Below are 16,120 nucleotides of genomic sequence, written 5' to 3'. Positions count from 1 at the left end.
AGCCCGGACGGGCTCCGAGCCTCCTCTCCCCGGCTGGAGAGATCTGGGTGGCCTGGGCTGGGTTTCAACTTGTAAACAGGCCGAGAGGGACAGTGCGTGGGAGGTGATGCTGCTTTTTGGGCAGCCTCTGAGGGCAAAGGCTGCTTCTCCTGTAGAAAATGCTGTCAGCACAGGGGCTTGCACACATTCAAACCGCAGTTTTAAGAACTGCCATCCCTGAGGTGCCTGGCTTGGGTAACCCGTCAGGCTTTATCTGGATCGTTGCATCATGATCTGAGCTGTAGCTGCTTCACTCCTCGACAGTAGTTCCAGGGGCGTATCAAGGTATTTAAATGTCAAGCATCACACCTGCCAGAGCTGCATTCATAGTGAAGGCGATGTTGCTATTTTTCATAGTTAGATAGTTTTTGTTCACATTCTGGCCACAGAATTTTGTTTTTGTGTGCAACAGAATACTTTGGTAGGCTGTGTTAAAGGTCTTCCGAGCAGCCTTTGGAAGCCCGTTCCTGAGCATGTATTTCCCGTTCAGTGAGCAGAGTGGTATCTGGGTTGTGTCCTTGACTCTGGTGCCGGGGGTGGTACAGTAACTTTGCTGGAGCTGCTATAGCCTTGCCCACACGGTAGCGCTTTTGCCACGGCAGCCGGAGCCTGTGTACCTTTACTGGAGGCACCGAGCTTGGCTAGTTTTTTTATTGGCATTCGACCTTCTCGGATCAGCTCTCTGTCTAGAGCTAGCCCCATGTCTCAGACGTGTGAAAGAGCACAAGACCTCAACGCATGTGAATTAGTGCTTCCTTACTTGGTATGGATTGCTACTCGTAAGCTACAACTATGTGTAGAATACCATGGTGAAAAAAGAACAGAGAACATTTTTCAAGTGTTAAAAAATCATGCTTAATGCTTTTGAGAAACAAACGTTGATGTTCTGATCGAATCCAAACATTCATCTGTTAAAATTTACATATAGACTAAAGTCATGGTGGTCTTTGTTTCTCCCTTTTAATGTTACTAGTATGGTAACGATCCAATATTATTAATATGTACCAATCCACTTTGTCTTTTCCTTTTCCCCCACAAAAACCACTTCTGCAGTTTCATAAAAGTGGCAGACTTTTTTTTTTAATCTTACTACAGCGTAAATACGTGCTTTTTGCTTCTGAGGGTTGTAATTCAGTAAGTACTCTGCAGTTAGAACATAAGTTTTGTCAGATTCGTCAGTTCACAGTGTTTGCTTAAAGCAAAGTTTTGATTAAAGTTAGTAAATTGAGGTGCATCTCTCTTATGAAGTATAATCTACATATTTTTTCTTGTAATTTTGCTTTAATCTGGCACCTTTTGTTTTCATTTAGGCACTTTTTGGTTGTAATGTTTTTGCTGTGACTTGAAGTGGTGGCGTTTGATGACCAGTCTTTGTAACTGTAGCTGGTGGGTACACATTAAAGAAGTTGATTTCTGAGAGGACAGCCATATTTATATTAAATGCAGGAAAGGACCTGCCTGTTGTCAGACTGATATATCAGACTATAACAGACTGATATATCTATTTTTTCCACTTCTTGCTGATGTCTTCAGATGCCACAACAATGAGCAATTATTTTTTTTCTGTGGACATGCATCTTAAATTGCATCATGATCCCGGTCTAACAAGAATTAGGCCAGTGCTTATATGCAGTTGGGAGCGTAGATTCAGAGTAGAGAAAAATTCTGAAGTTTCACATTTATAATGTGGAACATTTATATTGAAATGCATGTGGCATACAAGTGGCTAGAATTTTCCTCTATAGTTTTTTTTTCCTTTATAGTTTTTATAGTTTAATTTTGCAGTTGGTATTCTGTAGTAAGTTTGTTAAAGACACGTGTTCAGCTCACACTGTTACAGGAGCTTGACACACATGCTCTGTCTGTCTTCATGGATCGACCTTTGGTAGAACCTGGGGCCGAGCAATACTGCTGTTTTCTACTGATTTATTCTCAAGTAGCCTTTCTTTCTGAGCTCAGTATTTCAATGAGATAAATGAGAATAGTAAAAGGAAAACAGCAGTAGTCACAGAAGTGTTACAGATCTAATTCAGATAAGGTCATATTTCTTTGAGAATGCCAAACTTCTGTAAATAGTATATAGTGGTCATTCTTTAGGATTTCATTAGTTGTTGGAAAACTAGAGAAATGTCAGAAAATCTTTTAAATTTTTGGACTAATTTGTTTGGGTGGGGCAGATAAATGAAAAATACATGTTAAAAGGCCATGAAACAAATGAGTTACATGGTTCAGAATGACTGCAGGAGCCAAGTAGAAGTTGCCAGAGGGATGAGCAAACTCAGACTGTTGCAAGTTGCAGGTTTCCTACGGTGAGACTTTTAGACTGTACACACTGCCTACCTACAAAACTGGTAGCAAGTCTCATTCTGGTCACATCAGACAGGAACAGAAATATATACAGCAAGTGAACAATTCTAAAGGCTTTCCATCATTAATTTCTGATATAATTTCTGCAGATTACTTAATTCTTTTTGGCAGCTCCTGCTAATACTTGGTGCAGTGTCGCTTTCATTGTGAGCTTTATTATCAGGAAGTGGGAACACTCCAGAACTGAAGCGCTGTTGAAGGAAAGCGATTTCATGATGTGCGTACTTGTCAGAAAAAGTTATTGTGGGCTGCACTCTTGGGTTTCAAGACATTAAAAAGTATCCCTTTGTTTTTTGGGGGGGTTGGAGGGGGTGTTTGTTTTTGCTAAGAGGGAGAGAAGGTTACAAACTGTTTTGTTGCCCTGGTCTCTTCATAGGTAGACATAATAATCAGTCATTTGTTTGAAACAATTCTTTGGAATACATTTTTCTTTATAGTATGTGCTTTTGCTGTTAGACTTATATTTACTGATTCATGTAATGTGCTCATAAATCTTTCTTTTAGCTAGTACCTCCCAGGCTGGTAGCATGCAATGCTATTTACTTCTAAGAATTTTCTCCACCGTTTGTTTTTTCTTCTCTGTAAGTTTCTTTTAACATATGTTATGTGACTGATTAGAGCAACTGTCTGACTATTTATTGCTCAGAATGCATTTCTTTCTGCTCTTCAAAACAGAATGAAGCAAAATCTTCAGTAACTCTTGTTCAGCAATGCAAAACTGCTGTAGTTTGCTCAGGCTGTTGTAATCATTTGACAATTTCTTCAAGTAATAGGTAATGTAAGAATTTTTATCTGCAAGAGATTTGTATGCTGCTGTATTAAGTACTGTTTTCTCTAAAAGATATTGAACAGCACTGCCCAAAGTTTAGATTTCTAACTTTTACTTGGGTGCCTCAGTTTGTTATAGTAGAGATACAAATGTATTGCTGTAAAGGGATGACTTAACTTTTCAAGGGAGGCTCACATTTTAAAAGCTCAAGTTAAATTCTCTGTGCTAATATAAAATTTGATGCTACATATAGGAAATCTATTTTCCTACAAAAAGCTTATAAAGCTTTTTCTCTTGAAAACTGAGTGTTTCATAAGGAAATTCAATACAGTTACACTGTGTAATATGTTAAAATAGCTGACAGAAATAAAATAGATTCTATCAGACCTAAAAGGAATTGTGTATAACATGATACATAGTGAAATTTTATTACCAATTACTGAGTGGGTGGAAGAACTACTGGAAAACTTCTTTCAGCATTTGTTGATAATAAAGTAAATATTCCTTAGGAAGCATTTCTTAATATGGGGGGAAAAAAAAGCTTCATAGTTTCTGCTCCTTGACAGTTGTGTATTTAGTGCTTGAAGCTAAACTTCTGAAAGTCAGATAACTTCTACTAGTGTCCACTTAGAAGTGGCGAGAGCCTTCATCTGCCTCTGAAAATCAGGGTTTCCATGTACTTTAGCACTGCTCGGTCGGGGCTTAAATTTGTGACCATTGTGTTGCTAAGGAGTTTTATTATAATGTGTAATGTACATTATATACTGTGTAGGCATAGAGTGATAGTGTCGGGAAAGGTGTTCAGCAAAGAGAAACTTTATGTACTTACCAGAAAAGAAGTCTTTTTAGTAATGCAGATTAAAATTAGTGTCTTGACCTTGAAACCTTTTCCATGTTTAACTCTTGACAGTGAATTAAAAGGGAAATAATTAGTGTGTGATCTATGTGCCCTGATGTCCAAGTGCTGTCATCTCAGTGAGAAACTGAAGTCCTGCAGCATTGTACAAGGCTGAAAGGGTCATACAGCCCTTTTCTGCCTCTGAGATTCAGCATTCTTGATAGAGGTTTTCTTTGCTTGCTCTTAAAAGGCTCCGGTGGTGGCAGTTCCACAGCTTCTCCGTGTAGTCTGTTCCACCGCTTTTCTCTGCTGTTAGAGAGTCATGGCATTTACCCACAGGTGTCTGTAACTTGCGTATCTGAAATAACAGCTGGCTTTGAGACAATTAGGCTTCCCAAGCTGCCATGGGTGGTATCTTGCCTGCACTGGCATCTGTTGTAGATGTCATTATTTGATTATTTCTCAGTCCTTATTTAGTTACAAAGGCAAGTTACTGAATACCTACTTGGGGAATATAGCAAAGCTGCGCGTAGCCAGATTGCTCAGGAGGCCTAGAGTTTATGTACATGGAATCCTTGTTTCCATCATTAATAAGAAGGTTATTGTGCCCTTGTATTCCTAAGGTCCCTGGTTATCGTTTCGTCCTGGAAGAGAACCGTGGCCACAGAGCTTTGAGCAGAGGGCTGTGCTGTGCATTTGGCACTGTGTGATGGTGATGAATTGTGCAGGTAGCAGGCTGGAAATACGGTGGTGCGACATAAAAACTGTATGGGGTCAGTGTCACTGTTCTGCAGGGTTGAGTATGTCACTTCTTTAAAGAGGAGTCTTTTCATACGGAAGGAACTCAGCACTTCTGTTTCGTGTTTCTGGGACTGCCAGGCATAAAAATGCTCTTCCGTCAGTGACGTTGGGCCCAGACAAGCTAGGCAAATAGGAAACTTTTTGTGACTGAACCTGTGCATGGCAGCATGAGGAAATGTGATGACAAAACTGATGCAGCTACATGCTTCTGAGGGGCATGTATGATTGATGCAACTATAAGAGCTTGATTTCTTTTAGATTCAGTTTCCTGGCTCTTTTTACATGCCCACTTAGGAGCAAACCATGCAGAGATGTTCAGGATTGTGATGGATTTGGGGGACGGTGTTCAACTTCTGAAGATACTTTCTGCAAACTAATCATTTGAAACTTGGAAACTCTCGCAGTTGCTTCATCAGTTTGGGGCAGACTATAAATAATTTACTTAGACTACGAAATCTATACATCCCAGGTGTCAGCGAGCTTGCCATTGATGGATGCTGAACATATTTAATTCTCATTTGTTTTAGGAGCTCCCTCGAATTTTAAAATATTTCCTTATTGAATACTGGTCACTGTTGGTTCACAGTGCTCAGGATATAATCTATCAGAGGTCCTGGAGGAGGGATATTGTGTCAGGGTGTAGGAGTTTTGTTGGTTTGGGGTTTTTTTTAAGAAGTTCATTTGGAAATGGAGGAGAATCTCTGAATAAAGAGTGGCCCATGTCAGGGCTGCTTTTGCAGCTGTCCTGCTGGCTGAATGAAGTCTGGCTTTTCATAATTTCAAGGCCATGACATGTATCCAGTCCTAACAACCTGATATGTTATCTGAATAAATGTATCAGTTTGCTGGGTTTACTGGTTGATTTTTAATGATGAGGTTAGAAAGACATGTTCAGTCTCTAAAATTCTTGTTTTCCCAATAACTTTTGAAACCATCTGCTGATTTCATTTTGGTTATAAAGCCTTTATGGCAGGTTCATTAAAAACACAAAATGTAAGTTCTTATATGTCACATACAATAGGTGCTGGAATGAGAGAGAGAGAGGCTATTAAAGTATTTGCACTTTAATTAGTCACCTCCCTAAACTGAGGGGAGAGCGACAATCAGCCCAAGATCATCCTACATTAGCTACTAGAAAAACCACATCAGAGGAGAGGATGTTTTGAATGACTTAATTACAAGAGAAACTTCAAGCCTGAGAGTGCAGTTATGGAGCATGTCCATAGGAAACCAGAGTTCATTAATTCTGCTTTCGTGAAACTGTTCATTTAACCTTTCTTTGGCAAGAAGGCCTTGAGTACCCAACTTAGTAAGTAAATGCTTTCTACATTTGAGAAGAATAATTCATATAGTGTATTTTAGCCTCTCTGTAGCTTTTCTCGTAAGCTAAAATTTCTATTTGTGGAGGCTATTCTGAGGTAGCTCTGCATTATTGAAAGTTTTAATACCTAAACTTAAAAATGAGCTTTAAGGTCAGTCCACCAATGTCAAAGCAACATCCACAGTGTGCCTGGGAGTTTCTGTGCAGCTAGTGACCGAGGGTCTGCTACATGGAGCTTAGCTTGCACGTTTACCCTCTGACCCGGTGCACAGCTTGCTATCTGATCTCTGGTTATTCTTGGCGAGAGGCATCTTGAGCCAGCAGATTGGGTTAGTAACATGGAGGCAGTAGTTTCGATCTCGTTAGCAGGACTGCAAGTTACTTTGGTGATGGAGAGCTGTGGTTCCGTACAGTTAATTCTCCCCTTGGCACCCAGGGAGAATATCTGTACTGCCAGTTGTAGGAAATTCTCTCCAAGGAGCATGCAGGTATCTTGAAGAGACACTTCTGTAGACACACTTCAAGTTCTAGTTAGAAATTATTATAAATGTCGAGTTTGGGGGTGTTACTGCTGCCTCAGTGATTTTTGTTACTTTGGGGTCATATTGGTTTTGTACTTTTTTGCTGCTTTACAAATCTTGGACAGCAACCAGTGTGTATGATGTGACCCTGGAACTACTGATTCCAGATTATTTTTTTCTTTAATGAATGTTTAGGTTATGTGACACTAATGTTCTAAGCTTCTGGTGTCTGTTACAGAAAGCTACCCACATGTATCTGAGTTTTTTCCAAGCTCTGATTTTATGAATGTGTCAGGCAGAGATCAATAGACTCTAAGAGGACAGTTTTAGTAGTAGTCAAGCTTTATTTTTTTTCATATTAGAATATTTTGTTCTAGATGAGTCATATTAAGAAAACTAAATTCCTGCAGAATCAGACCGGTATCGAACAAACTAGCAGATTTGTACCAGTTCAGTCAGATAGAATAAAACGTAATGTAAGAAACTACACTGTAAAGGGTAATGCACTTTAGATCTTTTGGAAGATGAATGTAACACATAAAAGAAAAAGCCAGTGGGTAAAATGAATCAGCTCACAAATAAAGATGTTCTTTGCTACAAAGGCTGTAGAAGAAATCTGGTAGCCATATTAACAGTTACATGCATTGTTGACAGACAAAAGTAATAGTGAAAAAAACAACACTGGCAAATATCTCAGTTACTTCATTTGGAATTAAAAGCATGCCTTAAATTTCTGGAAGCAACGTGGAGCCAATACTTAGGCCTTGACCTAGCAGAAGGGTTGAATTATTTGAGCTGCCATGGCTGCAAAATTGGCTTGTGTCCCTTTTCTTGAAGCTTGTTGGTATGTTAATGAATCATTGGTTGTACAGATGCCCTCTATGTCTCAAGAATGTCAACAGGTGATGTTTAATCATGAGATAACAACCTGTGCTAACACAGATGTGACTCTCCTTTTCCTCTAGTAAGGATTAGACAAGAAGCAATGTCCAATGTTGGTACTTCTTTGGAAGGATACTGATTTTTAACCAACTTTTTCAGAATTCATTAAGCTTGCCCTTTGACCATAATCTCCTGTATTGAAATAAATATCTCCAGTTTATCCGACACAGCTGTTAGGCATTGCTTGTCCCTGGGAGTGGCTATTGTTGTGTCATTCCTCAATAATTTATAAATTACTGATTCTTTTTAAATGTTTCTCTTTTTTTTTTTTTTTTTTTTATTAAGGGAGGGATTTTTTGACCCAAAAGATTATATTTGAACATTTAAAATTCATCCATACAAACATCAGTACCTTCTAGAGCTACAGTTTGCACAAGTAGAAATACAATTCTAATCTATGAATCAGCATTGGTACTCTTTTGCTAAATTCTTGTTTAACTTTGGTAGGTACAAGAAAACTCACCAGGGCATAGAGCTGGTTTGGAGCCATTCTTTGATTTTATCGTGTCCATTAATGGTTCAAGATTGGTAAGTGTGTTGCCATTTTATAACTCTGAATATAAGCAATGTGTTGAGAATCTTATTTTTATAGGTAAACCAATGCATTTGTTTTATTTAAATGTATATAAAATATTTCTCCTTAGTTTAAAATGAGAAAGCCTAATTGCATCAGAAATTAATTTCCTTCACCCTGTAGCTACAATCTATGAAAAATTTAGCTGTAGAATGCAGAGAAGGTGCTGACAGACAGATGTGCTCTCTGCAGACATCTGTGCCAGCAGGAGGTAGTACTACCTACTGATCCACCACGAGCTGCTTGTGTTAGTGCCCCCCTAGTTCTGTCTGTAAAACTGCTTGTGTGAGAACTTGCAAACTCATTTCAGTCAAAACAGGTTGGTTGAAAGAGCTGTTGTCAAAGCTGTTAGCTGGGCAGGAATCATGGGAGAAAGTTTTCAAGCAGAGCTGTAGTGAGACAACAAACCATCACAGCAGTGGAAAAGAACAGCTGTGGGTAAGCCCTTCCACCGGTCCAGCTGGATTCAAGAAAGCCTCTGAAAAGCTGTGAGGTACATCAAATCACAGGTTTAATTGAAGTGCTTTCACATTTGGGAAGTGTGACCTGTTACTGTGAAATCCCAGGTTTTTCTAGGAGTTGTATCCTAGAATTGTGAAGGGATGGGAAGCTTGTTATCAAATAGCTGTAGATACCTATTCTGGTAATGCACGGTGTTGGTAGGACCTCTGAAGTACAGAAGTGGTACTATAGAACTGTATGCTTGCTGTGTTAAACACTAAACCAAGCTCTTGTTTGAACATTTGCAGAATAAAGACAACGACACTCTCAAGGACCTGTTGAAAGCAAATGTTGAAAAACCTGTGAAAATGCTGGTGTACAGTAGCAAAACACTGGAACTGAGGGAAACGTCAGTGACCCCCAGCAACATGTGGGGTGGACAGGGCCTGCTGGGCGTGAGCATTCGTTTCTGCAGCTTTGATGGGGCCAATGAAAATGTGTGGCATGTTTTGGTAGGTAGAGACTTCCAAGTATTTTTCTCACTGTTGCTTAGTGTTAAACTTTGTATCTTTTTACTGAAAAGTAACTTGCAAGGGGGTACAAAAGCCATGAGGTCAAATTGGTCTGTTTTCTCTTCATTGATTTTGGCTTTGTAAAGATTTTTGAACTGGAACTGTATGTCTGTGAGTATATTATCAAATCTTGTATTTAAGTCAGTGGGTTTGTACAATACTCGGAGCTGCTCGTAGCAGTATCAAAAGAGACTGTCATCTAGCCACTCTTTCTCTAGTTCAATGACCATTCTACTAATTGTGTTGAAAACTTGACCAGTTTGTCTGTCTGACTCAAAACTTGTGTGAAGTGCACCTCTGACTGTTCTGCTACACCCTGGCAGTTACGGAGTGTTTTGTAACTTTCCATTTTAAAACTAGGAAGTGGAACCAAATTCTCCTGCTGCGTTAGCTGGACTTAGACCTCATAGTGACTATATCATTGGAGCAGATACCGTGATGAATGAGGTAACTATATGAAAATAAGAATTTGAATTTTTTTAAGTGGAAAAAAAAAAAAGTATCAGGGCAGTTTGAAACAATCCCCAGTTCTGTCTCTGTTCAGTGCTAATGGAAGTAAGTTAATGCAAAGAGGAAGGAGCTCTGGCATCGTGCCTCTTCTTGGTGCTTAAATGCAGTTCTGGAAATAAAAATTGCTCTTAAATATCCTCATGAAGTCAGATAGAAACTGTTTTTGTACTCTAATATTAATATTTTGAATAGCAGACTTGAAATCTGGGTTGTGCCACGTGTTTTCTGGGTTGTACTAGCAAAGCACATCTTAAAGTTGGCTTTGCAATAAAGCAGCACCACTGCAACATTTATCAGTTACCAGGTTCTGTTACAGGAAGTTAGGGCTAGGAAGATTGATTGTTCTAATGTCAAATGATAAAATAAGAACAAGAAAGCCCTTATTAATTTTTCTCATTTTGCAGTCTGAAGATCTCTTTTCCCTTATTGAAACGCATGAAGCAAAGCCATTAAAACTTTATGTATACAACACAGACACAGATAATTGTCGGGAAGTGGTGATTACTCCAAATTCTGCCTGGGGTGGAGAAGGCAGGTAAGGAGACAATATGTTACAGGGGGATGGGATGACTTTGTTATAGCACTAGCCTAAAAGCTGCTTGCTTAAGTTTTCTACAAAGACAGGAAAAGAATGTTGTTATATCCAAGACATTTCTGGTATACTAAATTATATATTTACTTGAAATTCAGATTTAATTACTAATGGGGGCTGTATTTACACAGTAAGTTATGCGCAGTAGCCAGAACAGAGGACTGCAAATAACAACTGTGAGTTGAATTCCAAGCTGTATACCCAGTATAGCTACTTGGTTTAAATAACCATGAAATTTATTTTGTGCTAAATGTTTATTGATAAAAGCTGCAGAATTTCCTTTCAGTTGTCTCATATTGATTATTTCTCTGTAGAAAATGAGGTGACGCTTGGGGGGAGGGAAAGTTGTACAGAACTTGTCTTGAAACTTGTTGGCATCTTGAGTCGTTCATGCATTGCTTGCTATGGAGTCTGTGGTTGTAAAGTCACTTCACTGACTTGTAAATGTTCATATTTTAAAAGCCTAGGATGTGGCATTGGTTATGGATATTTGCATAGGATACCTACACGCCCATTTGAAGAGGGAAAGAAAATTTCTCTCCCAGGACAGTTGCCTAGCACATCTCTCAGTCCCCTCAAAGATGGCTTCACAGAGGTAAGTTGTAGTCACTTCTTTGGCTTGGTAAAAATGTATTATGATGTTCTATTGCTTTCCTGCTTCTATTGGTTCTTGTGGAAACACACCCTAATGATGTAACTTTCTTTTTTTTTCCTTTCAATAAGGTTCAGCTGTCATCAGTTAATCCCTCAGCCACATTACCCCCTGTGTCAGCAGGCCTTGAACAGAGTCTTTCAGGACTTTCTATTAGTTCACCCTCAACTACTGTCAGTAATGTTCTCAGTACAGGTTAGTATGAAAGTAACTAACTTTTGAAATGCGTGGGGCTTCCGACTTTTTTGCATTCACAGGTGTTCCCATCAATTTAATAGAAGGCAGAAGATAGAAGAAAATCTTCTCTTCCCCAAACTTTTATCAACAGCAAAGGCTCGAGTACTACAATTGTGCCCTACTTGCTCGCAAAATAATTGCAAACAACTTCTATCAGAAATACAATGTGTATTATTTAGAATACTATTTTTCTTCATCAGCATTTTAAGGTTAAGACAAATAGTAATTCTCCTGTAAGCAGTTATTCATTTGTGCTCCTTGAGGAAGGGAACTGAATTGTTGTATGCTTAAAATTAATGTTGTTTTCCTGTATACTCCACCAGGTGTTCCAACAGTTCCATTATTACCACCACAAGTCAGTCAGTCCCTTACCTCTGTGCCACCAGTTAACCCAGCAACCACATTACCAGGTGAGTAGGTAAAATTTCTTAAAACATTTCTGAAACAAAAATCTTATGGAGCAAGCAAAGAGAGCTGTCTCTTCCACTGTGTTTGCAGAGGCGGGAGAGTAAACTTCATACAACCTAAACGTTTCATGTTACAGATCCCTATACAACCTCTACAATGTTAAGAATTTTTTTAGAATGTGCGGACGGCATATCTGTAGCACAGAGGACTGAGTGGGCAACAAAGTTTACAGTCATTTACCTTTTAGGGCCCCCTGCACAGTAGATGCACCAGTTCAGGATGTCTCAGGAAGGTATTAACTTCGCTATTTGCAGTATTTCTTGAGTTGATATATTGTTACTTTCCATAGTTCATAAATTGTATGTTGCAAAATACTTTTGCAAATAGCTTCACAGTTTCCAGTTTGTCCTTTGCACTGGGACATCAGGACAGAAGACCTGAGAAGGCACACTTTGCCTATTTCTGCATTCCTTTCACCCATAAAACCTCTATTTTAGGAAACTCCTTTTTAATACCTAGCATATCATTCTTCTTAGTATAAATAGAGGGCTAACAGTATAGAACTGTGTGTTGCAGTTACTGTTTCTGAATTTAGTAATTAAAACTGGTATAACAAAAGGAAGAGTCTTGCCTACAAAGTGGTGTGCATTATTTCCTGATAATAATGAACATTTCGAGCACTAGTATTACAGAATTATTCACGGTGGGTAAAATGAGGATTGTATACGATTTTACCGTATAATCGGTGCACTGGTACAGGACTCAATCGTGCATTCCAAAACACTGAAGGAGTTGTATGTTTTGTATGCTGTGAGACAAGTAGATAAAGATGTGTCTGAAAGTTTCAAGTAATGTTGGGAGGTATGCTCTCTAGCATAGGAAAAATGTGTAGCAGAGCTAGGTGCATGCAGACAAGGACTGAGAACTTTAATCTTGTACTGCTTAGATAAAGTAGCAAACTACTAAGAAGTTCAGCCTCTGTTAATGTCCTCTTCTTTCCCAGCCCCCTACCCACCCCTTCCTGAAAATCTGAAAATAGAAATTTTCCTTTCACCTTGTTCTCTGAATAGTGTCATTGCTTTTTTGAAAGCTATGAGAATATTTCTTGCAATTCGCATGGCCATACAAGTGAAACTAAGTAATAAATATACAGGAGATTTAAAAATTGAGTGAATTTGTGTGAAAGCTCATCTTGTTTTTCAGATTTTAAAAAAGTTCAAACAAAAGTTGCTTGTAGCTGAACTGAAAGGTCTTTGAGTCAGATTATGTCAGCCTTTGTGGCTAATGAATTCACAGGTAGGTAAAGATGATGGATTTTTAATCAAAATCTGTGTACAGTGGCCTTGCTTTAAGATTTTTCTCCTACCCATCTTATTACTGTAATATCAACAGTTTGTTTCAGAATTAGCCTTCTCTGAGCCAAACACAAAGTAGAAGTAGGGCCCTTGTCCCAGAAATGCAGCTCTTCTAAGGCAGGAAATTCAGGAGTGGAAAGATGCGCCATAGCAAACACTAGGATGGAAGGGCACACATTGTGTTCATCATATGTTTCTCTTCTATTTTCAGTTATTTGTGACTTTGAAGGTTACCTTGTCTTGCCTTTTCTATATATTTTTGTGTTAAACTCTAGTTATGAACAAAGTAGCAAAGACTAGTAGTAGAGTAATCAATACTAGAGATAAGAAATACTATGTATTTCATCCTATTATTATCTTCTGCCCTTCAGATGAGGAATGGAGGGCTTCTGGTATAGCGCTGTAGTGAAATAACTACCTTTGTTAAAAGCTGAACTTGGAATGCTAACCTACCAATTCCTTGAAGTAAGATTCTGCTTTCCTCAGAAAAATCTGAAAGGTTGGGATTATGTATTTGCCAGTTCAGACTTCCTGCAATAGGTGTCTGTTTTCATTGTGTGACTTAAAAGCTGGAACTCAAGTGAATTTGCATTCTTACATGTAAAAATTATAATCAAGATGTAAAACAATATAAAAAATAACTTTAAATGGTTGATAAGATCTCAGAAACAGTTAGGAAAAAAAATTCTAAGTTTTCAGCTGTAATTTTTCCACTCTTCTTTTAGGTCTGATGCCATTACCAGCAGGGCTTCCCAACCTGACAGATCTGTCTAAACTTAATTTACCTGCACCACACATCGTTCCAGAAATCATACAGCCTGGTATGTGCTTCTGCAAACTGAAACACTGCAATAGCAGGTCTCTCCTTGACGATCCTTGACACTCATTTAGATCCATCTGGTGGAGTCTTGAAGAGGATAAATTGAATGTTTGCCTGAGATGGGAGTTGACAGTAGTGCCCAGATTAGGTAGACAAGGAATATGTCTTTAGATAAACTAATTCTAAACCTGTGTCTGTGTTTAGTTGTTTCATCTTATATTACCTGATTTATGATCTCAGAAGAGATTGTGCCAAGAATGAAAGTGTATAGCTTTATGGGTGGAGGAAAATATGAGGTGTTTCCTTGTATGCTAGGTGAGGAGATGGAAGCCATCTCTGAATGCCAAAAGTACAAACTAATACTAGATTTATGGTTTTAAATAAAACAAAACAGCTGAAGGTGCACATAGAATCATGAAGCAAGCAAAAAGCAATTGAAAGCTTACGTGGAGGAAGGCTCTCATTAACTTCTTGTTTCTGGCAGTTTCAGTGAATGCCAGAAAAATCTAATCTCCAGTGTTAATGCATTAAATACCTAGTCCTCTGGGGAAGTAGAAGCAATCTTGAGTTTGTTCTGATTCTTCAGTTCAGAAATCTGAAAAGTATCAGGCTTGAAACTAGCCCGCAGAGTCAATGCTGCGTGTATATCATGCTCACACTAAGTTCAAAAAGCTTCCTCCTCTCCAAGAGTAAATAGATTAGAGAAGGTAAAAATTTTAAGCAAATAGAGAATCTCTCCAGACCTGTCTGTGGTATGCAGCAACTCACTGCCTTTTCTTTTTTCTTTTCTTTTTTTTTTTTTTTTTTTCCCCCTTAGGTTTACCATCCCTTCCCTCCTTGCCGCCTCTGAATCTGATGGGAATAACACCTCTATCAATGCCACCCAAATGTGTTCCTCTTCTTCCTTTGGTCACAGAGGCGTCCACAGTGCCTACAGATTTGCTTCCCTCCATTACTCAGGCCGGAAGCTTTTCCGTCGACCCTGGCACTATTGTAAATGTAGAACAGACATCTATGCTCACCTTGGATAGTGCTACCCCAACTTCTAAGGCAACTATTGTTGACAGATCAAGTGAATCCTCTACAATTAATGAGAAAACATCTGGAGTCACAGATACACAAGCTTCTGAATCATAACTCCAGATCACCCTATTGGATTGGCTTGGTATTTATTTAGCCATGGGATACATATTTGAAGAGCAAGCTATCATTAATTTCATACTAGTTTGTACTTAATCTTTAGGAGTCCTGTAAATAATATGGAGGTATAATAAAAATAAAAGGGGGTTTATAAAGTGTATGTGGTGGGAGGGAAGGAAGAATACTTGTATGTAACCAAAAAAAAAGTCAAGGTGGTAAGTAGAATTCCACTGCCAAACTCGGAGGTATATGATTTTTAATATAGGCTGACAGCCTTAGCCTGCTAGGCTTGTCCTTGCTTATAATTAGCAATTTTTGCTTCTGATAGAAATGAAGCAGTTCTTGCGTGTGACATTTACGTACCATAGTACCTGTTCTTTGCAAGTATCTTGTCACTACAGTGGGGATGAGAATGTTTAATCTGAGTTGTAAATTTGAACACTGCAAAATTTCCACCTAAAGATATTTCTATTAAAGTTGCTGAGTGACCTGTTAACTGAAATCTCGTTATTCAGCTTGTACACAAATCTTTATTTTTAAGCTCTTGAGATATGTTCAAGCCATGTTTTGTGACTGCTGCTGCATCGTTTCATACGCCCACTGTAAAATGGCATTTGGAAGGGAATACAGGAGATGTTAAATGTAGCACACAGTTTGGCACTTCATGACTACTGTAAGACAAATTACTGGATTAAGCATACATACAGCAATAAATTCCTGGAGTTTTATCCTTTGTGTGACAAAATAGCACATTTATTTGTTTAATGCTTAAACTCTCATTTAACTGTTTTCAGATCAGCTCGCTCTAGCACAGATCTGTGAAAGAGCTCCCCTCCAGAGGAATGGATCCAAGAGGGAATGCCAGACTTCTTAATAGCAGGCAGGATCAGCACTAGTGGTTAGATCCGTTGCAGCAATGAGTCATAAAATCTGCCTGCGTATGATTCATACTTGACTTTTTAAATTCACGTTCAGGATGAAAATTGTAGATTAACTGTAGGTTATGCACTTGTATAAACTGGTGTGTGCACTGTACTGCAGGTGATAGCCTTTGCTGCTGGTGTCAGGTACAGTTGATGTGGACAACTCTTCTGTACTACTCCAGTCCTTCTATACTACTGGAATTTTATTTATACGTGTTTGCTACAAGCATATGCAAATTTTAGCCATACCATCAGCAGGCTGGAGTGAAAGTCTGTCTCAACAGCTACATATAACGCC

General features: G+C 38.7%; 1 protein-coding gene across 1 annotated transcript; it reads left to right on the top strand.

Moving 5' to 3' along the window:
• The first annotated feature begins 8,050 nt into the window (after nt 1–8,050).
• Nucleotides 8,051–15,096, top strand: GORASP2 (golgi reassembly stacking protein 2, 55kDa). Its single transcript, XM_010296256.1, has 9 exons — nt 8,051–8,126; nt 8,922–9,125; nt 9,546–9,632; nt 10,100–10,230; nt 10,750–10,882; nt 11,011–11,134; nt 11,500–11,586; nt 13,665–13,760; nt 14,577–15,096. Exons 2-9 carry the CDS (start codon nt 8,982–8,984, stop codon nt 14,894–14,896), a joined length of 1,122 nt encoding a protein of 373 aa, XP_010294558.1. The 5' UTR covers nt 8,051–8,126; nt 8,922–8,981; the 3' UTR covers nt 14,897–15,096.
• Nucleotides 15,097–16,120: the final 1,024 nt, after the last annotated feature.

The sequence above is a fragment of the Phaethon lepturus genome, unplaced genomic scaffold (genome assembly GCF_000687285.1).
Source record: "Phaethon lepturus isolate BGI_N335 unplaced genomic scaffold, ASM68728v1 scaffold12911, whole genome shotgun sequence".
Taxonomy (NCBI): domain Eukaryota; kingdom Metazoa; phylum Chordata; class Aves; order Phaethontiformes; family Phaethontidae; genus Phaethon; species Phaethon lepturus.
The sequence above is the reverse complement of the archived record's forward strand: the minus strand, read 5'-3'. Positions and strand labels throughout refer to the sequence as shown.

Excerpts from the sequence above, each read along its gene's own strand:
- GORASP2 (XM_010296256.1), top strand. The coding sequence starts at position 8,982 with ATGCTGGTGTACAGTAGCAAAACACTGGAACTGAGGGAAACGTCAGTG. Across the intron at positions 10,231-10,749 it reads GCCTGGGGTGGAGAAGGCAG|CCTAGGATGTGGCATTGGTT; the intron begins GTAAGGAGACAA and ends ATATTTTAAAAG. Across the intron at positions 10,883-11,010 it reads TCAAAGATGGCTTCACAGAG|GTTCAGCTGTCATCAGTTAA; the intron begins GTAAGTTGTAGT and ends CCTTTCAATAAG.